Genomic DNA, 23,647 nt, shown 5'->3' with positions numbered 1-23,647 from the left:
TGTGTGTGTATATATATATATATATATATATATATATATATATATATAGAACATATTTTTTCTGTATTTTAACTTTTTTTTTTTTTCCAAAAGAGACGCAGTCGAAATTGTTTAAACATATTTCACTAACAATGCGAATTGTGTTTTTATCGCACGTTTTTGTTTGCCACCGTTGTACTCCATAGGCGTGGGAGGGGAGGGGAGAAAAAAAGAAAAAAGAGAAAACGAAAAAAAAATACAAAACTGCTTTATGAATCGAGAGCTTGTCGTTTTCGAGCCGACGATAAAAACAAAAACAAAAATAAATAAATAAAAAAAAAGAAAACGAAGAAAAAAGGCTCTTTCGATTTTGGACAAAAATAAAAGAATAACGATAGTAGTTTTGGAGAAGAAAAATAAATTCCCTCGATTTTAAATATTTGTTTTGCAATGGTTTAAGATACGGGGGAGGAGGCAGCGTAATTTTTTTTTCTCTTCTTTTTTAAATATCGTTTGATTAATATTATTAAAAAGATTAACACGTAAGAGATTAAAAAAAACATTTGAATCTCGATCGAAACAAAATGAACGATTTCTTTGAGATACTAATAAAAATAAAACAAACTTTCCGCTTATTTATACTTCCTTATAAATATACATCTAATTTTTTATTTCTCTCTTTCTATATTTTATTTGTTAAACAACGAGAAAAATAAAAATGTTTTGATGAATTCAGATGAAAGGAAATTCTTTTTCTCTCACTCTCTTCTCTTTTTCATATTTTTTTGTTCGTTCATTATAGAAAAGTATATAAAGTGTTGTAAAATATTTAACGAAAGTGTTAAGATAACAAAATAAAAATAGCATTTAACTTTATGCAATATTGTAAAGAAAAGATATTTCATGTGATTTTCATAATTTTTAAAGTTAAATTCGAAACATTTTTGAAATAATTAAGATAATGCTACGCGATTTTCCTCGTTGCAACTATTTATTATTATTTGTTGTGTTAAAAAGAAACTAACAACAACAGTTACATTAATATTTTATTTTCACGAATAAATAACACGTGAGAATATATTAAAAAATATATTTCGATGAAAAATATACTTTCGTGTCGTGATTTTTATAGGGTAAGCGAATATGAATAACAAAATGGCGCGAGATTGTAAGGAATATTATTCTTTCGCGTTGAAAAATAAATTCGAATAAATTGAACAAATTGTTCATTTACGTTTCTAGAACGAGGTGGAAAAAAAAAAAAAATTACGGGGAGTACAGCAGATTTGATCATTTCGCAATTGAATTCTCTTCGGCTTCTTTTTTTTTTTTTTGTCTTTTTTTTATATCATTCGAGAAAGGTTGAAAAATGGCTGCCAAACGAGTTTCCGTGAGCGGAGACTTTTCCATCGGAGAAAAATATTTCCTTCGGCATTACGAAGCTTCAAACGTGCCGACGTTCTCTCGTTTTCCTCGATATATATTCTTCATATGTACATATATGTATATACGTTCCTAGGGAAGTTAGTTTCACACGTGGCATATTAATAATTTTGACGGTGTTGAAGGACTCGATAACGATAACGAAAGAGAAATGACGCGTTTCTTACACGATAATCTATTTTCTTATCGCGAATAATAAATAATAATCGAACTAGTGACATTGTTAAGTATTTGACGTTAACAACGATGATGATTCTCTTTTACAATGATTTACGAACGTTTTTCATTTTTTTGAAATTCCTAAGGAAACGAATTAAATAGAAATCTTTTTCGAAAAGATTAAATACTATAGTTAGACGAAAGAGTTATTTTCTGATTACGGACAAACGATTGACAAAAAAAAAAACAAAAGATTAATTTTGACAATTCACCATCGCGTTGAAAACAGTATTTATCTTATTACTAAATAATCGGAAAGAAAGAATAATAAAGATAGAGAGAGAAATTATTCTAACTATAAATACTATTATATGTATATTCATACGCGCATGTGTACAAATAAAAATTGTATAATTGCACTTCAAAGCATAATAACGAGAGAGATGAAATATTTTCATACCGAAAAATAAATGAACAAAAATGAAATAAAATAAAACAGAGTGAGTGAGAGAGAAAAAAGTTGGACACATGTTTTTCCTCTTACTTACTCCAATTAAAAATACGCTATAAATATAAATGAAAATAATATTTCTTTATATCGAATCAATTGAAAATATGTAATAATATTGTAAATCCGTTTGTTAAAGGATGATGGCCTAAAAGTATATCGCATTTAATGAATAGGCTTAAAAAAACAGATTAGAAAGTTTGTAACAGAGAGAGAGAGAGAGAGAGAAATTTTAGAAATTGAAGAAATATGTTAAAATGTTAGAAGAATATTTAAAATATTGTATTTCGTTCAAATGATTGTTGACTCGTAGTCGATCTCATTGTTAAGTATTCGTCGTATCTAACCAACTGACACGAGTTTAATGCGCTCACGTCTTCGTACAAGCGCGGCAAAAGAAACGCACAAGTTACACGCACCGAATTTCGAATACCCGAGACGTCGGACATGCCCTTGGCAAGATTAATCGTCACTACCTACGCTCACTTGGACGAAAGCCCAACACACTAGAAAACAAACAAAAAAATAAAGGAAGAAGATCCTTTTTCTGTCTCTCTGTCTCTGTCTCTGTTTCTCTCTCTATCCCTGTCTTTATTTTTCTAATTTATTAGAAGACAATTTTTTTTCAATTACAGGAAAGAGTTGCAACAACAACAACAAATCACCAGGTTGATCTATGAGTCCTGACAAAAGAATCATTTATATCTAGGAAGAAAATCATTTTTAATCTTAAACCCCGACAACCATTACGAATTACTACCGGCAGATTAGAAATTTAAACGATTAAATACGTGACTTCTTATTGTTATTTTTGATTTCTTTTAGATATATATATATGATATATCATTTATTTTCAACAATGTAATGTAAAGGGCTTGTCTGAATTTTTATATTTTCGACTGATTTGACCTATCACTTGTTGGATATTTTTATATTGGAAAATTGAATTAGAATTTTGAAGGATTGAGACTATATTTTAATAATGTAATAAATCATTTTTTTTTAACTATCCTCGACGAATACAAAATTCTACGAAATTGTAACAATATTTGTTGAATTTTATTGACTTTATTGCAATATTTGAATGGATTAGAAATTTATATGAAGAATAATATCTTTCGACACAATAATCTAGCTTTAAGAAAATGATTAAATGATTAATTTTTTTATGAACGTAAGGCCTTTTCATTAGCCTGTCTACATATGCCTAAAGAAAAAACTTTACCCGATAACCACAACTTAAAAGTCTAACTTAATATTCGCAAAATTCTCTGGTAGAAATATAATATAATAGAATACCTTTGGCATAGCCAACGCGTGTCAACGCAAACGTCGGAGATTAATTCATCGTTTAAGGTAACGAAAAGAATAAGCAGGCATGGCGGATAAAGTGGATGCATGTAATAATGAGATGACAGATAAGACAAGACAGGATGAACAGCACATTATCAGCCATCGAATCCGCCACACCTGTCCCTTTTTTTCTCTTACAAAGTTTTCTACCAAAAGAGAAAACGAGTAAACGACAAAGTAAGAAATTTTTGTAAGATTTTGCATGGCGATTTATAAGAACGATCATATAGTGCAAACGCACTCCGTCTAAATTCTTATCAATGGAATCCAAAATTATGTTACAACTTGGTATTTACATTCGGCAGCTCATTTAACTCACAAGATATGCCACATCGATTGCATTATCTTAGCCGACGTTATAACGTATTGCTGACGTATACCAAGCGAATTTTTTCCGCAGCGTCACAACCGCATTCTCGATCTTATCCCACACGCGCACGCACGCACACACACATGAGCGCGCGCGCGCGCGCGTTCTCAACTGTTTGACATTTTTTTTCTCTACATTGTTACAACGAACATTGCCCTGTACATACTGAAACATGAAATTTTTCTTCGCGACAGAGAGAACAATTTCTCCAATCCAAAGATGGATTTGTGATTGGTCGAGTAATTAGTATCATCGATATTACCCGAACGGGACAAAATTCAATGAAACATGTCTATCCAAAGATGGAAGAGGAGACTGAAATTTTCGTAGGCAAAGGGATTAGTTGAAAAATCGCGGTGGTAAAAGCGATATTAAATGTGTACCTGGTGGCGTGATGCCGTGAGGGTTAAGATGCGGATGATGATGGGGACTGGTGAGTATAGCTTTGCCTTGCAGATGATGAGCCGTCGGCCCTGGCGAGCTGGTTGGTGGCAGATGAGCCGCCGGATTATAAAAACTAGCGGCTGCCAGTGCAGCAGCACTGAAATAGCTGGCAGCGGCAACAGCCGAGGAAGGATGAGACAATTCCCTTTGGGTCGGTAAGGGTGGCGGAGTTTCGGGTGCCGCTGCCGGACTGCCAGGTCCTCCAGGTGGTGGCGATGCGCTACCTTGAGAGGAGGAACCACCTAGGATGGGTGGATGAGTGTTGGCAGCAGTTAACAACGAGGAAACACTAAAATCCGTTGGTCTTGGGGCGGCCGGTGCTGGCAAATGTTGTCCCCCGGCCGTGGAAATGTGCCCGTTGGGATTATTGGAGGTTAGTGCACCAGCTGAGAGAGGACCAGCGGTTCCTCCGGTGCCGGGAGCACCGAGTGGTCCTCCACCGAGGGAGCTCGCGAGCGAGCTCGTCAACGAGCTTGCGAACGGCGAGTGCTGATTCAGAGCCGTCGCTGACGCGGGGTACGCCATCCCAGGCCCCCCCGCCTCGGCCCTCGGCCCCGTCTTCGCACCCTCGACCACGTTAGCCTCCAATTCTCTGCGTCTTAACCGTTGACCTACGACAATGTCGTCCTTCAAGGAGGAACAGTCCTCCTCCTCCTCCACCACCAACTCCTCAGGCCGTGTTCGCTGTTGCAGCGCGGAGGGTTGCGGAGTGCTGGCGCAGTGGGTACCCCTGCACGCTGTCTCCTGTTCGAATCTCATCGAGACGGGCGAGTGTGCCGAGTCGCGCGAGATTCCTCTTCGAGTGACTCTAACTCTTATTCTTTTTTATTCCGCTTCTTTCTTATTTATTCTTCCTTCCCTCTATCAACCACTTTGTTCTTTGCCTTTTTGGCTCCTCTCTCTCTCTCTTTCTCTCTCTCTCTCTCTCTCTATATATATATATCTTAAAGTCTCTTTTTTGGGAAAGCACGTGAGGCACTTATTCGATCACCACGCCAACATATTTCTTGCTTTCTCGTTCAGGAACGTTCAGGATTCTGATCCTTCGAACGTTCACGCCTTTTCCTGCCGAAGAGATGATTCACCCTCGCCTTCAACGACCCATCGATCCTTCCCTTCTTCATCTTATTATTCATTCACTTTTCTTGACAGATACCTCTTCTATTTTCACTATCACGATTAAGTGAAACGATCTCGATCAACGATATTTTTCTAATTAATCAGAGCACTCTCACTTTTATCGGATTGACTTAATCGCACCTACAGTTGTTCCCATCCTTCGGTAGATAATCGTTCACTATTATTCGATTCACCAGAATGACTCTTTTTTTTCCCCACTGTTTGCCAGAACACTCGTTTGCTTCACGATTTACACAAAAGGACAATTGGACAGACAGATAATATAGAGCATGTATGAATGTTAAAGTGTAAGTGAGTGAATGAGTGGGAGAGAGAGATTGTTTGAGAGAAAAAGAGAGAGAGGGAGAGAGAGAGAGAGAGGAGAAAGGTATGGAAATGAGACGAGGATGAAGAAGCACGAGAACGTAGCCGCGCGAGACAGAAGGCACACTGTCCGACGGGCCGGGATCACACGAGAAACGACGCGTCGTCGTTATAAATATTAACGTAAACACGATAATAGGAAAACACCAGATCAATTAAAACGTATTCATTTTCTTCTTGCCAAGGTATTACCGAATAACAATAATAATATTGAGCAGCAGAATAAATATATATATATATATATCTCTCTCTCTCCCGTCTATCCAGTCCAATGTCTTCGTTTGAGGAGAGTCTCTTCTTGGCAGAGAGAATAATATATTAGAAAGGAGAGAGCAAAAGTTTAGTTCAATATTCGATTGATAATTATTGATGATTTCACGTGATGCTCAATGACGACGTTCGGTTGATCAGACAGAATTATTGGGAAAAGGCAAAAAAAAGAAGAAAAAAAAATGTAATAATGGAGCGTCTGATTTTTCCCTTGTTGGACTCGAGTTGAAAACGTCGACTAGATCTGCCGGTGTGCTCGGTTGCAGAGAGAGAGCGGACGAAAGGTGTTACTTGGGTGGCGCCGCGATGGTCACTGAGCAGCGCTAGGATTGACACCTCCTCTGGGGGCTCACCCCCACACCTCCCGCAGAGGTGTTGGTGTGCTAAAGTCCCGTCCGGATTCGAGGAGAGCGTGTGAGTGCGTGCGTGTCCCTGTGTGCCGCCGAGCGTGGTAGGGTGACTCTCTTGCTTTAGCTATATGTGAATCGTCCACCAAGTGAATAATGTCTAGGTATGCGTGCCCCGTAAGTGTATAGGTATACGTGTGTGGGTTTCACTCACAGATACACTAATACACTGACTTTGACTGCACACACATATATCCACACAACACACAGACACAGAGAAAGGCACGCGCGCACAGACGCGGCCGCTTACGAAAACGTAAAAGCACCACGACGACGACGGCGACGACGACGACAGTGGCGACGACTATGCCAACGATGAAACGACACGACGCGGCGACGGTGGCGGCGGCGACGACGACGACAACGATGACGAGAACAGCAAGAGCAGCAGCAGCAGCAACGACGACGACGACGGCGACACACAACGAGAGAACAACACACAAGGAGAAGGAGAGAGAGAAAACGGAGTGTGGCTGCGCCGCGGAACGGACGCGGGAGGCGTGAATGCTGGAGGGCAGCGACGCGAAGACTGAGGCCGTGCGGCGGGGGCTCCTCCTCCCTTCCCCTTTTCCAACGACGGCGACGGCAACGGCGACGGCGACGACGACAACGGACGACGAGTTAGCCGAGCTACGAAGCGAGTCCCTTGGGCCTCGGTAGTGGGGACTTTGCCATCCCCACCAGCTGCATTTCAACGGGACGCGCGCGCGCGAGCCTCACATATACTTTCCCATCACCCTACCCTCTCCTTTTTCCCTTGGTAAGACCGGGATGGAGATACGGTGGCGCGTCGCTCGAGCGAGAAGATGGGGAAACGTGCTGGCACCTTTTCTCTCTCCTCCTGACCAGCCGTTGGGCGATAATGAGCGCTCCTAGCTCGGATTGGCGCCGGAACGCCAATCCGAACGGCGTTGCTCTCGACGCCTTTTCCGTCGCTCCCCTTCTCTTCCCTCGCCTTAGCCCGCTCCTACTCCACCAACTCCACCTCTTTCTATCTTCAAATTATTCCCTTCCTATCTCTCTCTTTCTGATCTCTCTCCGAGAGAACACGAGACCAGCAGCACAAGTTATTCTTCCTACCGCCAACTCGTCGAGAGTTGTCGTCAGGATCTATCCTGGTGACGCACGCAAAGGGCGAGAGGGGTATCCCAATCCCCCACTATTTTCCCAGCTAGGGTGTTAACCACGAGTACGCCCATTAACACCCCGGAGTGGGCGGGGGCAGTTACGAGGGAAGGGAAACAAACCACGCTAAGCGTGCAGCACACTTTCGATCTTCCTTCTTCCCAATCTTCCGATGTACTCTAATGTACTTTTAGATGATCCCATTTTTTTCTCGAAATATTTTTAAGATTCCTTGATAATTTTATTAGAGAATTTAGACATTCGTTTATTCGTCGATTACTTCGTATTTAGACCGAGGACATCGATGTTTGCAACGATATCTTGTATCTTGGATCACTTATTGGATATACATGTAATAGCAATAATCTTGTTATCCTGATCACGTTCGAAAAACATTCTCAAGACCATGTATTTCGAAATCAGTAATGGGAATAAAGTATCCCAAGTTCACAATAGAAGTGTTCGAGAAGAGTTTATTTTGCTTGATCTTCATTCCAGGTTGAAAAGCTGACATTGAAAAAACTTTATTTGCGGCTTGGCTGGCTGACTGACTGACTGGGTGGCTGGTTGGTTGGCTTGCCTTTTCCGTGGAAACTCGGTTGAAAAGTTTAATCGTGCCAAAATTCGCACGACCCAGCAATGCGAAACTCTCTTTCTTTCTCTGTCCTGTCCGTCTGTCTTTCTGTCTCTGTCAAGCGTATTGGCTCGCGTTTAACACGTACGAAAATGAGGAACGGAGGGGAAGCTTTTAGCTCCGCCTATTGGGTTCCTCCACTCTTGGAGTTAAGTTCAGCAACGGTCTCTCGCGTAGGTGCCCCCACTCCTCGGGCTATTCACCCGGCGCCTTTCACGTTCCTCCGCGTTTGCCTTCCCCGCCGTTGGTTACGCCCACTTTATCCCACCCCGGAACCAACTCTCTCAACTGACATCACCACCACCAGCACACCACTATCAGCTTTGCTGCTACGGACGTTACGTCGAGCACGACTTTTTCTACTTGCCGAGACCTCCTCGTCGTTCGTCCTTCGCGCCGCGGAGTGTTGCTGAGACGCCCAACATCGCGTCGCAGTGTTGCCAAATCCGCGAAAGCTTTTCCATCCGTGCGAGAGTAAGGACGATTCCCGAGAACGCGTTTAGCTAGAGGGAGGGAAAATGTGTGTATGTGTGAGAGAGAGAGAGTGAGAGAGAGAGAGAGAGAGAGAGAGAAAGGGAGAGGGAAAGAGAGAGAGAGAGAGAAAGAGAGAGATGGGTATAAGTAGGGGAGAGACCTGGGGAATAAAAAAAGAGAATTTCGAGATTGTGAAGGACTTGGCCGTCGGGAACAGATCCACCGATTGAACTTCTTTCTTTATTCTTAGCCTTATTCCTTTTTTCTTTTTCTGCTTGTATCCCTGTCCGTTTGTCTCTGTCTATTTGTCTTTCTATTTCTCAAATATTGTGCTAATCCTTATGGTCGAGAAGTTATTTTTTAGGAAATAAAGTTGGTGTAATGTAATCGATTCCTAACGCTGCTGTGCTTGGAATTTTGATAATGCTGTTTCGTCGAACAAAATATGTCCAGTTATTCAGACTACGATGTTGACCCTACTATGGTTTTTCATTCGATATAATTACATATTTATTGTTGATATGTAACGTGGTAAAAAAAAATTATGTCGACCTGAACTGGACAATGATCCTGAGAAACAATGCAATATCGTTGGAGGTAAAAAAGGTTTCCGAGTAAAGACTGAACGAGTTTGCTGCATTCAATTCAGTCTCGTTCTCCGTCCTGCACTCTCATTCTCACGTGAGGCGCGTAAAGATAGATGGAGAGAAAGAGAGAAAGAGTTGCTGAGATCGTTAAGAGCAAAACCGCGTAAATCATTCCATCGGAAAAACTTTCTCACCGATCCGCACCATTAAATTCTCGTTCACGCGTCAAGGGAAGGCTAAGAATATCGTAAGAAAGAAAGCTGTCCATCCAATCAGCAAGCTATCCTGACAAACTGGGCTCTCTTAAACGTGTATTTCTCTTTCTACAGTTCCTTATCAGTCTCTATCTCTTTTTATCTCTGGACCAGTTACCACTGATCATCTCCTTCTGTCTCATTTCTTTGGACCAAGTGATTCTGATCATCTCCTTTTCTCTCTCTCTCTCTCTCTCTCTCTCTCTCTCTCTCTCTCTCTTTCTTTCTCTTTCTCGTTGCATTGACCAAGTGATTCTGATCAGTTTCTTTTCTCTCTCATTTCTTTGACCAAGTGATTCCGATGATCTCCAACTTTCAATTTCTCTTCTTCTTGATCAACAGTATCTGATGATCTCAATTTTCTTGATTAACCACTTCAAATGATCTTCTTTTCCAGCTCTTCCTCTTCATTCTGATGATCTTTGCGAGATTTTTTCTTTTCCCAACTGTCACTGATTATCTCTGTTCATCCCTACTTCTCTCTCTCTCTCTTTTTCTGTATCTCCGATATAAGATCGAAGGAAAGAAGAACATCGTGGGACTGAGACGACTCAGTGGCAAAGAGGATGAGGTTGAACGGTGGCGATCGATGCCACGTTAGAGTAGCTGGTCTTTACACGATCCAAAGGTAGTAGTAGCCTTCGGAAAAGGCCCGAGAGTTTCTATTCGAAGCCGGAGAAGAGTAGAAAAAAAGAAAAGCAAATAACGAAAAAAAAAAAAATGAAGATAGGGAAAGAGAGGAAGGGGAACGTGGAGGAGATCGGGTATTCCGTGCGTTCGTCGCGCACGGAATACGTTCAAAACGAAGAGAGAGAGAGAGAGAGAGAGTGAGAGGGAGAGAGAAAAGAGAGAAAAAGGGCTGTAAGAGTGGGGGTAGTTTAGATGCCCTCTACATACACGTCCAACGTCGTAGCAGAAAACGACCTAGCCAAGCGGGTTGTGCTGTTGAAAGAAGACGGAGAGAACAAATTCAAGCTTGCTGAGGTAAGCAATAGAAAGAGAAAGAGAGGAGTAAAAGGAAGAATCTAGAATGTGAAAAGAGGCAGGGAGGGAGGGGTTAGGAGGGGAAAGAGAGAGAAAGTATATTCTGAATGTGACGAGGAAGGGGAAATCGGAATGAAAGAGGGAAAGAGGGAGTGAGCAGGAGGAGATGGAGAAAGAGGTAGAGGTGGTCATAATCGCGCAGATCGCGTCATAATCCGCGACGAAAAACATTTGACGAGCGCGCCGGGCTGGTAAAGGGGCAACGCGATTGGGCGTGGCTCAAATATGGCGCCGCCCACGTGACTGACGGTCCGTTCCCCCACCAAGGAAAAGGAAGCGCGATAAACGGGGATAGTTGCCCCTTTCCAAGCGTGGATTCGCATAGAATACGCGCCCGCGCGCGGTCGAGCTTTCACAATTCAACATGGAGGGGGCAGTCAGACGAAGACGGAAAGTCCTATGGCATTCGTTCCGCGACCACGTTCAAGGTAGCACGTTTTCGGACACGAAATCCGACGGAGAATTACGAAGACAAATTTTTTTTTAATTTTCTTTTATTAACAAATGTTTACTCGGATAGAGTTATTTCACTCTAAGAGAGAGAGAGAGAGAGTATTCAATTTGTAATTATAATTTATTTTGGTCCAAGTATAAGGGATGGATTCGAAAAATATGGGGAATTATATTTTGGAAAGAGTCTTCTTGCAATTATTTTTTAGGTTTTACGAAAAAACTCTATACTTGTGGATGATATAAGCGTTAGTAATATTTTGTTTGAGGTATTAACAGTAATCATTTTGTTAGGATCTATTCGAAGGTGCATTCGGAAGTACGAAAATTGTTTGTTGGAATTTTTGTGAGCTTGCAAAAGAAGCCCAACATCGCTTGGAATATATAATATTCTTCTACGTTTCTCCCCTAATTTGCTTTTGATTCGAAAATATTATATGAGCACAAATTAGGATGAAAATTGATTGACCATGGTCGATTTAAGAAAGGACAATTAATTCGGAAGTGTTTCCTTTTCTTTTAACAGTAGTTCCCATGATAATGATAAGACCGAATTAGAATCAGGGCTCTCGCGATTAATTACGAATCTTATTGTTAGATTATTAAACGTAATCATAGTTCTGCATGACTTACAAAGACGACGAAAAGAGAAACATCCTATTTCTCTCTCTCTCCTTTGGTCATTGTTCTCATATTGACCATGTTATGCGGGCGATTATTCCAAGTGTACGATCAGTTCCTTTAGCAAATAGTAGATATACTTCTTGGCCTACAACGAGAACGTAAAAATAAACTGATCAGTTTCCTTTTGGGAGAACGCAATAGTAATAAAGATTGAATTTAATTGGATAATCAACTACTTAATTGTCTCTCCTTTATCTTGAAATGTATTTACTAGTTGGTAATCCTCAAACACTTTTGATTGACAATCTTCAGATTGACCTAAAATAGTGAAAATAGTATTAGAAAATTGGCGAGCCATTAAAATACAACTAGTTGATTAATAAAGTAAAATTAGGTGAATTTTGTAGATGATACTAACTTCTTGTATCCTTTTTTGGTAATCCTCAAATTGTCTTAAGAAAAAATATCGTTGAATTTAGTATTGGTTTAAAAAGTTATTTTTTTTTTTTTTTTTTTCATTAACCTGGAGAACGCGCGTATAAAACGGACGTATAAAAATAATGATTTTATATAAATGTATAGGTATTATTCCAGAAGGAAAGTAAGAAAAATAATTCCACGTGTTTCTCTGATATATAAAATGTAAGTTACTAAATATGGAGACAGATCGAACGGACCGGTTATATTCGATGGAGACCGACGCCTGGCGAATCTCTGCAAGTTGCATTATGAGTTACACCAGACGATTCCATAGCCAAGTTGTTATATTTCTTCTCTACGTTCCACGATCGAATTCTTTCGCTTTTGTCAGAGATAAGCCGCGTTCCACGAGTAGAAAGGATGAATTTATCGCGCCTTATAAGCACGTTTACCCCGTTCCAAAATCGATCGAGAGATCTTTCAAACGTCTCTCTTACGACAACTTCATAAACTACCGAGTTATGACGAGTTTAAAAATCTTTCTCGTATTCCATAACTCTTTTATTTCTCCTTTACACTTTAGCATCTCTGTAAATCTTACTTTATTAGCTTACGTTTCCCTTCTCTCTCTTTCTCTTTCTCTCAGGAATGTTTCCGTCGCCGAGTACCTTACTTGCTGCATGCATGCACGTATGCATGCATGCATACATGCATCTATGTAAGTACGTCTATTGAACAACACACAACTCTCCCCGTTGTTTTTTTACTGACCAGCTTGAAAACAATTGTATGACCGTTAACGCTTCTCGGACAATGTAGGCGGATAGATAATAACGTGCCTGCTTTACTATTTTCAAATCACGTGTTTACGTATGTCGGTATATGCGAGAGAGTTACGATTGCCATCAGGATTAGAAAAAAAGAAACAATCATTTCAAATTGCAGTAAATAAAATAAATTCAAGCTTTTGATTTAGATTCGATATGAATGAAATCAATATATTTGTATTATCGAAACGCGTTAATTATGGTGTCGTATTAAAGATCAATTTCGATTAAATGAAAAATCAAAGATACGAGGATAAATCCAACGAGAAATGCGATTTTACGGTGTCGTTAAAAAGTTTCAAAGTCCGACACTGATTAGTCGAAATTTAATAGCTCGATAGAATTTACTTTATCGAAAAAGAGAGAGTATTACAAGATTTGATAAGAAAAAAATGAAGAGTGAAATATTATTAGATAAACGCGACAAGACGCGTCGTGTTGTTGCACTTTCCTTTGGAAAAGTATTTTGGGTTTAAAAGAAAAAAAAAACAATGTAAGGGAAAAGATAGTTGATGTTTGATGTAGAAAAGTAGTGAAGAGTTTGTTGAAGTTGGAAAGATAGAAGAAAGAAGAAGAAGAGGGTGTATGCTCGGACGCTGACGACATTTCGAGGAGAGATCTCGGTACGGATAGAGCGTAGCAAGATGCTATATGTACACATCGCTGTGCAGCCTATAAATCTTCTCGGCCCATAAACAAAAGCTTTTGATGCAAAAGGTCGTTGCAGCATGTGCGTGACGAGAGTTAGCTCACGAGGATAGTCACTCCCTCCCTTTATCTCTATTTCTTTCCTTATTTTTTTTCTTTTCTAAATTCTCTCTCTCTCTCTCTCTTTCTATATATTTTTTTGTTCTTTTATCTTTTTGCGTTCTCTTGCCCTTCGAGAAAATTCTCATCAATTTTTTATTCATATTTCTATTACCTCTCTTCGAAAATACTATTGTGCCCAAATTAATGTATTTCATTTCATTGTTTTATTGAAAAGAAAAAAAGAAAAAAAAGAGAATAGATTTAACGGGAAACGTAATGGTAAAATATTAATTTTAGATAAAATTTGATGAGGATTCGATTCGATCGAAAAGATAAAAAAGAAAGAAAAAAGAAAAAAAAAGAGAAAGAATTAATCATTATCTCAGGATTTTCGATCTTTCTTTTTCTCTCTCTTTTTTTTCTTTTCTTTTTTTTTTTGCAACGAATCATTTTTAATTAAATTTGAGCAAGATTAAACGAGAGAAGAGAATTATTGTAATTAATAGTGTGTAATACCCTTGTAATACTTTTTGAGAGACATTATTAATCTTTTTTTTTCTTTTCCTTTTTCTTTTTCTTTTTTTTTTCATCGAGACTCGCGTGCCGATGTATTCAATAATATACTTAACTCTTCGAGAACACGTGGAGATTAACTCGGTGATTCGTCAGGAAAGTAGAAGAATCAAGACAGTAATGAACGTTGCGTGATAGCTACTCCTTCTTGTTGTTATTTCGCATAAACATCCAACCGAATCCCTCCAGAATTATATTATTATATCCGTAAAAATGTTGTGTATCGACACGAGAAAATAACAACATGCGAAATTGTAACTAATAAATACGTGACATCTTTTGAAATATTCTAATTTATCGAAAAAAAAAAGAAAAACAGTAAAAAAAGTACCATTCAAATTGAAGAAAAAACTATGCGAGAAAGTTTTCGGAAAAAAGATTAGTAGTAATATTACCGGTAAGACAAGAAGAAGAAAAAGATGATGAGGGATGAGGGGGAGGGCGGGGGGGGGGGGTGTTCGAAAGAAAAAGACTATAGAAAAGATAGACGGAAAGTAAGGGAGAAAAAAAGAAAGAAAAAGACAAAAAAGACAATGGAAAGAAGGAGAATGATAAAGTTGGTGAAAAATACAAGAAAAATGCGAGAGTGAGTGAGAGAGAGAGAGAGAGAGAGAGAGAGAGAGAGAGAGAGAGAGAGTAAGATATAAATAAGGACAGGAAGAAAGATAGAGGTTAGAGAGGGTGTAGAAGTGTATGAGAATGATAGAAGGGGGATGGTAGAAAAGGGAGTGAAGTAGCTAACCAACGCGGTAACGAAACGCCCGGAACAAACAAACAAACAGACAAACAAAAAGGCAGGATCTCTGCCGTCTCCACGGCGCCTGCTCCTGCTTCCGAGCTCGTCACGACTTTCCAATTCTCTGTCCACCACCACCACCACCACCATCACCACCCCCCGTCTCGTCGTTTCCCTGTCTTTCCATCTCTATCTTGTGCCTTGCTTTGCTTTTAGGGGTTCGGGTTAACTGAGATAGACCAAAAGAGAGAAGAGGGTTGTCAGTTGCACGTTACCTTCTCTCTCTCTCTCTCTCTCTTTCTTTCTTTTTCTAACCCCAACCCACCCCCATAGCCTCCTCCTCTTCGCGCCTGGCAGCTAGCAACGATTCGCAAGACGTTTGCAGAAACACGCGAGAGAGAAGTTTGAAACGTTCTCGAAAGGAGTCGAATACTAAATCGAGTTGTTAGTTGGTTTGCCGAATTTTTTTTATATTTTTCCTTCGTTACCCTTCTCTCTCTTTCATTCTTATTTTATTTTTTTCAGCAATTTTATTTTCATTAATTTTCTGCATCAAATTTTCACATTTATTTTCTGTCGCCTTTATTTTCTGCATTTTTTCTTATTCTGTTTTTTATTTTTATTATTAATAATGATTCATATGTGAACGAGATAAAGACACTTACTTTTTCTTCATTGGATATATAAGTAACATCGAGAATATTAGAACAAATGGATATGGTTATTTTGGTTCGTTCTATAAAGCAGCAACCAACCCACCAACACTCTTAAGTTTTTCGGATTGGTATTGTTTATTAGGGGAAATAATCATCGTTCTATTTAGAGAAATGAAATATCTTCTTTCCATTTGCCGAAGTAGTCAATTCACTCGAAATACTTCTTACTATAATAAAAATCTATAGGAAATACCCCCCTCCCCAATTGACTCTATATATTTTGTATCGATATTTCATCCTTTTATCATACGATACAATTTTTAACAAAATACAATTATATTTTCTATAATAAACCCTTAACGCGAGAGAATTAATATCAATAATTGATTATAAATTTCTAATCGACATTTCCATCCTCTCTTATCGCAATACAATTTTTTTTAACAAAATACAATTATATACATCGAATAACAATCTCTTAAATTATTCTCAGAGAGCAACGGGATCCTTAAATATTTTATTAAAGTAAAGAAAAGGAAAGAAAAGAAAAAAGAGCAAACGGTTTGTATGGTTCGGGAAGAAAAATGAATAAAGTGTACACCTCGTTTAGTGGATTTCGGGAGCGGTGTGGTGCGGAGGATGGTGGTGGTTCCAGAAGGAGGAAAAGGAAAGGAAAAGTAAAGGAAGAGAAGAAGAGAAAAAAAAAAAGAAAATAAGAAAGCGGATCAGAATGAGGTACGGCCGCGAGAAGGGGCATTTACAGACGTAATCTACGTGCTTGGGAGAGAAACGAAGAAGGAAAGAAGGCATATAGGGGTTCTTCGATCGAGTGCTTCCACAGGGGTAGTTTAGTTCGCTGTACACAGAAATACATACGCAGAGAATGGGAATGAGAATGAGTAAGAGAGAGAAAGAGAGAGAATGTGCGCGCGTGCTCATAGGCATCGTAACTTAATCGATAAGTCGCATTTAGACCTCTTCTCACCCCACCTCCCCTATCTTCTCTAAGTATACGATTTCTATTTCTAGATATATATATAGATACACTCGACTAGGAATAGTTAATGACGTTCGCAACATACGTATATATATAGTATATACACATACACATATCAATATCCGATTTGATTCGTCGAAAGCACCCGCCAAACTCTCCTTCCAGTTTGTCTCATTTTCAATTTAATTTCATGTTGATTTTCATATCAAGAAGTGAACGCACACTACCAATTCGATTATTTTAATATCTACTAAATGGTAATTTGATATGGATACGTTTAAATGTTTCATCGAATATCCGAGTGTCAGTTTTGTTTCATTTTCAATTGGATTTACTGTAAATTGTATTTACCCGGTTTATTATATTAAGTATATATATATATATCATTCGATTTTCATACTTTGTTAGATTTAAAACGATTTGTTAAGTAATCCATATGGGATACATGATAAATTTCTATATAATATGTTTGTTTTCTTTTTTCTTTAACGAATAATATACAATTATTATAATAAATAAAACACAATTTAGGATGATTTGCGTGTGAAGAAACAAAAAAATGATCAGACATGTTTGTTTAATTTGAAATCATGAAACACAAGATCTCAGATAAATTCGGTACAATTTTCCAATCGTTTCGCGAACATAATTTTTCTCAACTATTACTCTGCAATAATAATTAATATATATAGGTGTAAAAAATAAAAATGGTAGATCGTCGATGTTATTATAACGATCGGATTTTCAAGATAAAAAAGACATAATTCAGTTGGATTGATCGAAATCCATTGTGGAGGAGCTGTCCCGTTTACCGAAACTATCAATTGATGCCGTGGCACAAACAACGCCGTACGGCGTAATACACACACGCAGCTGCACCCCCTCCCGTGAACATCGCAATCCAAACAGAGAACGGATATATCTTCTCGTTCCTCGTTCGTCCATCTGTCGTTGTGTAACGGAACACCGGCTAATAGTATTAGAAATATATATATATATATATATGTATATCTCGTTCTCCCTCTATTTCTTGAAAATACGTGCTTACGTTACACTTGGAAGGTGAAATTGATCGTGTTGAGCATTAAACGTAATACCTACTCGAGAATGAACGAACGTTCGAGTTATTTCGCGAATGACAAATCGCCTTTCGTGCCGCCATGTCCGACGCTTCGCCTTTAAGCGCATAACTGACACGGCTGTTTGCAATCGATCGAATTATTATTATATTATATATTGTATCTTATTTTTAATATGTATTATATATATATTTCACGTATTTTATTATATTTATAAATAGATTGAAAAATCTATCTCTTCGAAATTTTCCCCTTATTCCATTCTGTCTAACTTTATTATTTTATCTTCATTGAGTTTATATTTTCTTTTTTTTATTGTAATAAATAAAACAAAGATTTTCACTCTCTCTTCTGTATAGAATTGAATTATTTATAAGAAACTTTGATTCAATTTTGTATTATTAATTGAAGATAAAATTACGACAAACGCATGATTCTTTTCTATATATTAATTTGTACGTGTAATACTCGGCATACTTTGAAATAAATTCCTTCAAATATCAATCTAAATTATCGATTGTATTAAACGTCTAATCGGTTATTACAAATGATTAATTAATTAACATTAAATTATACTCTTACGAGATAGAACATTTTTCTGTGATTAACTTCGATAGCAAGGAATTCACTCGCAGAGTTTATTCACTTGTGTTCGAAGAAAATTAACTTAGTAAGAATCGATGAAGATTATTATTCATTTCTAAGGGAAGGAGAGAGAAATAATTATTAGTCTCGTCCATCCATCTATCTATCTATCTATCTATCTATCTATCTATTTAATAACGCTTAGATGTTAGAACGTAAGGACATTTCCAGCAACGTAGATATCACATACCCAGGTACTATATGCTATTACACACTTGAATTATTCATTTATTCTCCGAGAACAGTCAATGTCCCTTGCTGACTATCGTCATCTCAATCATTATCATCATTATCATCATCATCATCGTCGTCGTCGTCGTCATCATCGTCATATGCATAACCATATAACCACCATACGCGCATCGGCAAGAACAAATTCATTTTACTCGAGACGATATGCACAATAGTCGAATAAGGAAAGAAAACTAAAAAAATATAATTAAAAAAAAGAAGAAATATTGTAGGAAGAAAAGAATAAAAAAAAGAACACGGGGTAACTCAACAAACTATAGCTTTTCTTGATACGGACGATAAGATTTTTTAAATATAATAATAAGCGAGATTACTCTAGAGTGACAATACTGATTTATTTCGAGGAAAGAAAAAAAAGAAATCAAAATCTATATCTTTTCCCCATATATCTATGGCTTATTTTTTATACTTTATACTTTAATTCTCTTTATTAATTGTATACGCGAGAGTTTGATACGATTTAATACGATCAATTTTACATATAAACTTAACACGAATCGTATATTATAATCATCATTAATTAATTATATACGAATAATTCAATATAAATATTTATTTGTTTGCAAAAATTGAATAATAAAAGAAGGGAACGACGATAATTAATTAATTAACAACCAATTGACACATGAGAAGGACTCAAAATATCCCTATATCGTTTTCTCTTTATCTCTTAACTAAACGTAACATGGAATAAACCTATCCTTTCCTCTCTCTTTCTCTCTCTCTCTCTCTCTATCTATCTCTTTTGACGTTAGCCTCCACCCATCCACCCTCTCTGTCATCCGTTCTACGAGTTTTACCGTCCTTCTCTTTTTCCCTCTCTTTCTCTCCCGTCCCTCCTATTGTCGATGGGCCTGAGTTGTTTTGTCCCGTCAGTCCCTGCCGTGCAATGCGATATCTATGGCTTTCTTTTGGGGGTCCTTGTGCCGAAGCCGCCATTATACCCAAAAGTCCACCCCTCCGTTCCCTCCCATCCCATCCCTTATACATACTCTCTCTCTCTCTCTTTATTTCTTTCTTTTATTCTCAACTTACTTACACTGATATAAAATGCAGTTCACATAAGAACGTCGCAAGATTATTTCTAAGTGTGTATGTGTGTAAGTATGGGCGATGGCAGAGATCGTTTCTCTTCCTCCCCCTCCCCCCTCCTACTCCTCCTTCACCACCACCACCTCTTCTTCTTCTTCTTCTTCTTCTTCTTCTTCTTCCACGGATATATGCGTGTGTACGAATCCGTGTGGCAAACCGCGAAGGAACCAGGCTGCACTTGGGTAGCTCTAGTTTAGCTATTCAAGGCGGTGCGTATGTCGAAAAGGGATAAAAGGGTGTACCAATGGAGACCAATACGTACCAAAGTGAGTAGAATTTGATTTATATATATATAGAGAGAGAGAGAGAGATTTTTGGTATACGTGTCTTTGAGTATACTTTCGTGTGTTGAAGATCTATCTATCTCATTCTCTTTTTCTCTGTTTTTTTTTTTTTATTTCTTTACTCCCTTAGCCCTTCCTACTGGCGTAGTTGCCGCCACTGACGAGAGGAAAGAAAAGGAGAAGGGTTCTGTGAGAAGGAGCCGACGTGTCTTCCTTCCCTCTTTATCACTCCTTCTCCCCTCTCTCGTTCTCATTTCATCGTGTAAGCAGCCTAATTATTGCCCTATCGACATAGATTTCTTCGGATCGGATTACGAGCCGGCCCTTCTACCTCTCTTCTTTCCGTGTTACGCGTCCGTCAAACCCTTTCTCTATTTCTTTATTTTATTTCTTTATTTTATTTTATTTTATTTTATTTTTTCTTACTTACTTATCCATCTGATATACCGAAAGTCTTTTTTAAGGTGTCCCTAGACGCGCGTTATCGTGAAAATTTCACGTGTAACGTTATTCATAAGTTAAATACAATAAATCGTTTAGAAGTATAAATGTTCGAGGAAGGAAACAAATAATGAATATAAAGAGAAAGAAATATTTAAGAAGATTTATAAAGTAATTGAAAGAAATTGTTGAGAAAAATAAATGGGAAAAGGTATTAAAAAGAAAAAAAAAAAAAAAAAAAAACGATTATACCGATATGTTGCATCAATTGTTTTTTTTTTTTTTTCTAACTCGAGGATGATAAACAAAAAGAAAACATACAACTCGATCCGATGTTCAGCGAGTAATAAATCGACTATGGGATCGGTCGATCGAAAAATTTAATGAAAATCCGTATTAAACGACAAAAAAAAGACAGACTTACGATCACGTCGACTCATTCTATCTTGGCGTACTACACCAGTAAACTTCAACCGATGTTTCTACTACTGTGTACCGTCATACAAAGTGGACTACAAAAAAGAGTCTACCTGTAATTTGTAGATATCGATGGTTACACGTTTTATCGAACTGAACGTTGATTCAAAGTTTTTTCTCTCTCTTGTTATATTATTATTATTATTATTAATATTACATAGACTCTTGTTGATTTTAAAACGATTAGTATTTTGAAATAGGTTAGAAACTCGTATCGTTTGATTTCAATTGAATGTAAATCATTTAAAATTTTTTTATTTTTTGCTAACAATTATTTATTAAAAAACAAATGTATATCGTTATAATAAAAAAAAAAGAAACGAATTTTCTAGTTTGAATGTAGTAGAAGAACGAACGTTATCAGAGTATAATACTAAAAGCGTCGACACATAGTGATCATTAGGATGGAATAATAATGACAAGGTGTCCGTGCATTTCTAAAAGGGAAGACATGAGGATTGACGTAGTCGTGTCTCCACGTCAGCCAGGAAATGTCTAACCTATGATCAAGACAGGAAGATGAGAGTGGAGACACACGCGAGAAGGTTAATATCGGTGAAACAACAAAAACGTTCTTACTAATCGTGTCTTATTTCCTCCCGGAACTCGATCTCTCTCGCGCGTGCTATTTTATTTCGTGAATGAAAGAGACTTGGGAAGTCGTGGAAAGCTACGAAAAAAAAAAAAAAATCATGCTAATTACATTGTCGAACGAACGTTACTAAAGTAATTATTACGTAACGCGTTTCTAACGTAAGAATCTTACGTTACGAGACTCCATTTTTCACGTTGTTCTCGGTGTTTTCCCAGTGTCACATTATTTTCTTCTCTTTGGTAATAATCTTATAATAAGTATAATTATATTAATCCCCTCTCTTTCTCTATCTTTCTCTCTCTGTGATGAAATTGTATAATTTCGTAAAAAATATTTTAATTATCCCACGCGAATAGTATTTTGATATTTCTTTACGATTTGTGTTCGTATAATTTATTAAAACATAAAATAAAAAAAGAAAAAAAGAAATACAAATATATATAATTATAAAGTTAAAGTAATATTATTAGACGGTATGTAAATAATAAAAGATATGTTTCAATGGTATAATGATTAAACGAAAAATAAGAGTAGAAAAGTTTGTTGTTACCCCCTTCCTCCCTCATTCTCCGAGTATACCGACGCGATTCAGCACCTTCGAGTAGAGTTTTGCTAACGGTAAAAGTTTGAAAAAATAACGAAAGTGCGCGAAACTAAGGGTCGTGTTCTTATCTATAGGCTCGTTGCTACACTTGGAGTTACCGAACGCGGCAGAGTGGATAACAACGAGCAAAGAACACGGCCGAAACTATTTCTTGTTCTTGTCGTCGTTGCCGTTGTCTGATTCGAAACTTTACCAAAGAAAGCTTCAAACTTCTTCTTCTTTTTATTCTTCTTATTCTTCTTCTTCTTCTTTCATTCTCTTTCTCCTCTTTAATATCTCCTTTCACGAATATGTACAATACCGTATTTCCAAAGTCAAATAAGTAGACAAGAAATCTTTCATATTTTAAATAAATGCATTTCTCTGTCACATATAATATAATACGTCAAAAGAAAAAAAGAAACAAGATTTCAATGAATTTATCGAATTAAATATCATTATAACTCGTGTTAATAGAAATAAACATTAATCAAAAATGTTACAATATCGGTTCGTTTAAAAACGTATATCACAATTTTAAAATAAATGTATTTATCAATTCGCGCGCGAGCCCCTCGTGCATCGAGTTTAATCTAACGCGAATAATAAATGATTAAAAAATTAACTGTAAAATAAAATAAAATGCATATTTATGGATACAAATTCGTATACGCTTGCTCGAAAAAAAGAAATGTTAAATACATATACATACGTATAATATATTAAAAAGATATTTACGTATTTCGAGAGATTGATGCAACAAAAAATAAATAGGTAATTCATTTAATTTAATAGTGAGATAACGCAAATGGATTATACAAAATAATGAGATAGAAAATTCAATGAATATTTCCACGATCGACCTGGTGGAAAATGTTTTATATAAAAGTATAGAAAAAAAAAAGAAAATAAAAATGGTTTGCAAACCTAACATACTTATTTATTCTCCACGTATGCTTTGAAATCTGATTGATTTTCTTAGGCTTGTAGATACTTAACGTTTTACAACGCTTTCACGTGGACTGTCCCAGAGCTACGATTGACGTTCGATTCAGTCACGATACCACCCACTTAAATCCTTTCTTTCCACGTTAGAGAGAAAGAGAAAGAGAGAGAGAAAGAGAAAAAGAGAAATACATATAGAATGGGACGCCTATAGAGTCTAGAATCACAAGGGAACGCACGAGAGACGTGCTCGCTGTCTTCTAAATAAATTAGAGGATGTCTCTTATCCGTTATGCGTCCCACCAATCGAATCTTGCATTCGGACGAAGAAGAAAAAAGAAAGAAAGAAAAAAAAATAAAGCAATTGAAACTTCCTTAGACGTTTTCTATCGCGATAGAAAAAGGATTTGGATCGACGTTTGAATTGTTACGTTTATCCTAATCTCGAATAAGTTGGGTAAAACTTTCGAATGGTTTTTTAATATCGAACATTTGGCAAGAAAATTCATTGTTTCGTTCAATATTATCATATTTTTATCTTTCTTTTTTTTGTTTTTACAAGAATAAAGAAATGTAACAAAATTTGGATAATATATTATATAATATATTGATCATATGGGATTTGTGTATTTATTTTAATCTCGTGTTCTTATTTATAATTATTATA

The 23,647-nt window shown here is 37.2% G+C and overlaps 1 protein-coding gene and 1 long non-coding RNA gene across 6 annotated transcripts in view; one reads left to right on the top strand and one right to left on the bottom strand.

The window, feature by feature from the left end:
- The window catches only part of LOC106790625 (optomotor-blind protein-like), a 99,597-nt gene extending 92,859 nt beyond the window's left edge, over positions 1-6,738 (bottom strand). For 2 of the 5 annotated variants that reach the window (XM_014755673.1, XM_014755676.1), the window contains exon 1: positions 4,196-6,738. In XM_014755673.1, coding sequence (XP_014611159.1) covers positions 4,196-5,015 — 820 coding nt within the window. In that variant the 5' untranslated portion in view covers positions 5,016-6,738. The remainder of the gene's footprint in view (positions 1-4,195) is intronic. The other 3 variants (XM_014755672.1, XM_014755674.1, XM_014755675.1) reach the window with 2 other exon arrangements.
- A 422-nt stretch (positions 6,739-7,160) lies between these two features.
- The window catches only part of LOC106790626, a 29,122-nt gene continuing 12,635 nt past the window's right edge, over positions 7,161-23,647 (top strand). Inside the window, exons 1-2 of the long non-coding RNA XR_001382097.1 lie at positions 7,161-8,669; positions 9,908-10,494. This is a non-coding gene — a long non-coding RNA (uncharacterized LOC106790626). The remainder of the gene's footprint in view (positions 8,670-9,907; positions 10,495-23,647) is intronic.

Source organism: Polistes canadensis, unplaced genomic scaffold (assembly GCF_001313835.1).
Source record: "Polistes canadensis isolate GaletaPanama2010 unplaced genomic scaffold, ASM131383v1 scaffold_250, whole genome shotgun sequence".
NCBI classification, from domain to species: domain Eukaryota; kingdom Metazoa; phylum Arthropoda; class Insecta; order Hymenoptera; family Vespidae; genus Polistes; species Polistes canadensis.
Note: the sequence above shows the minus strand (reverse complement) of the source record. Positions and strands in the feature narration are given on the sequence as shown.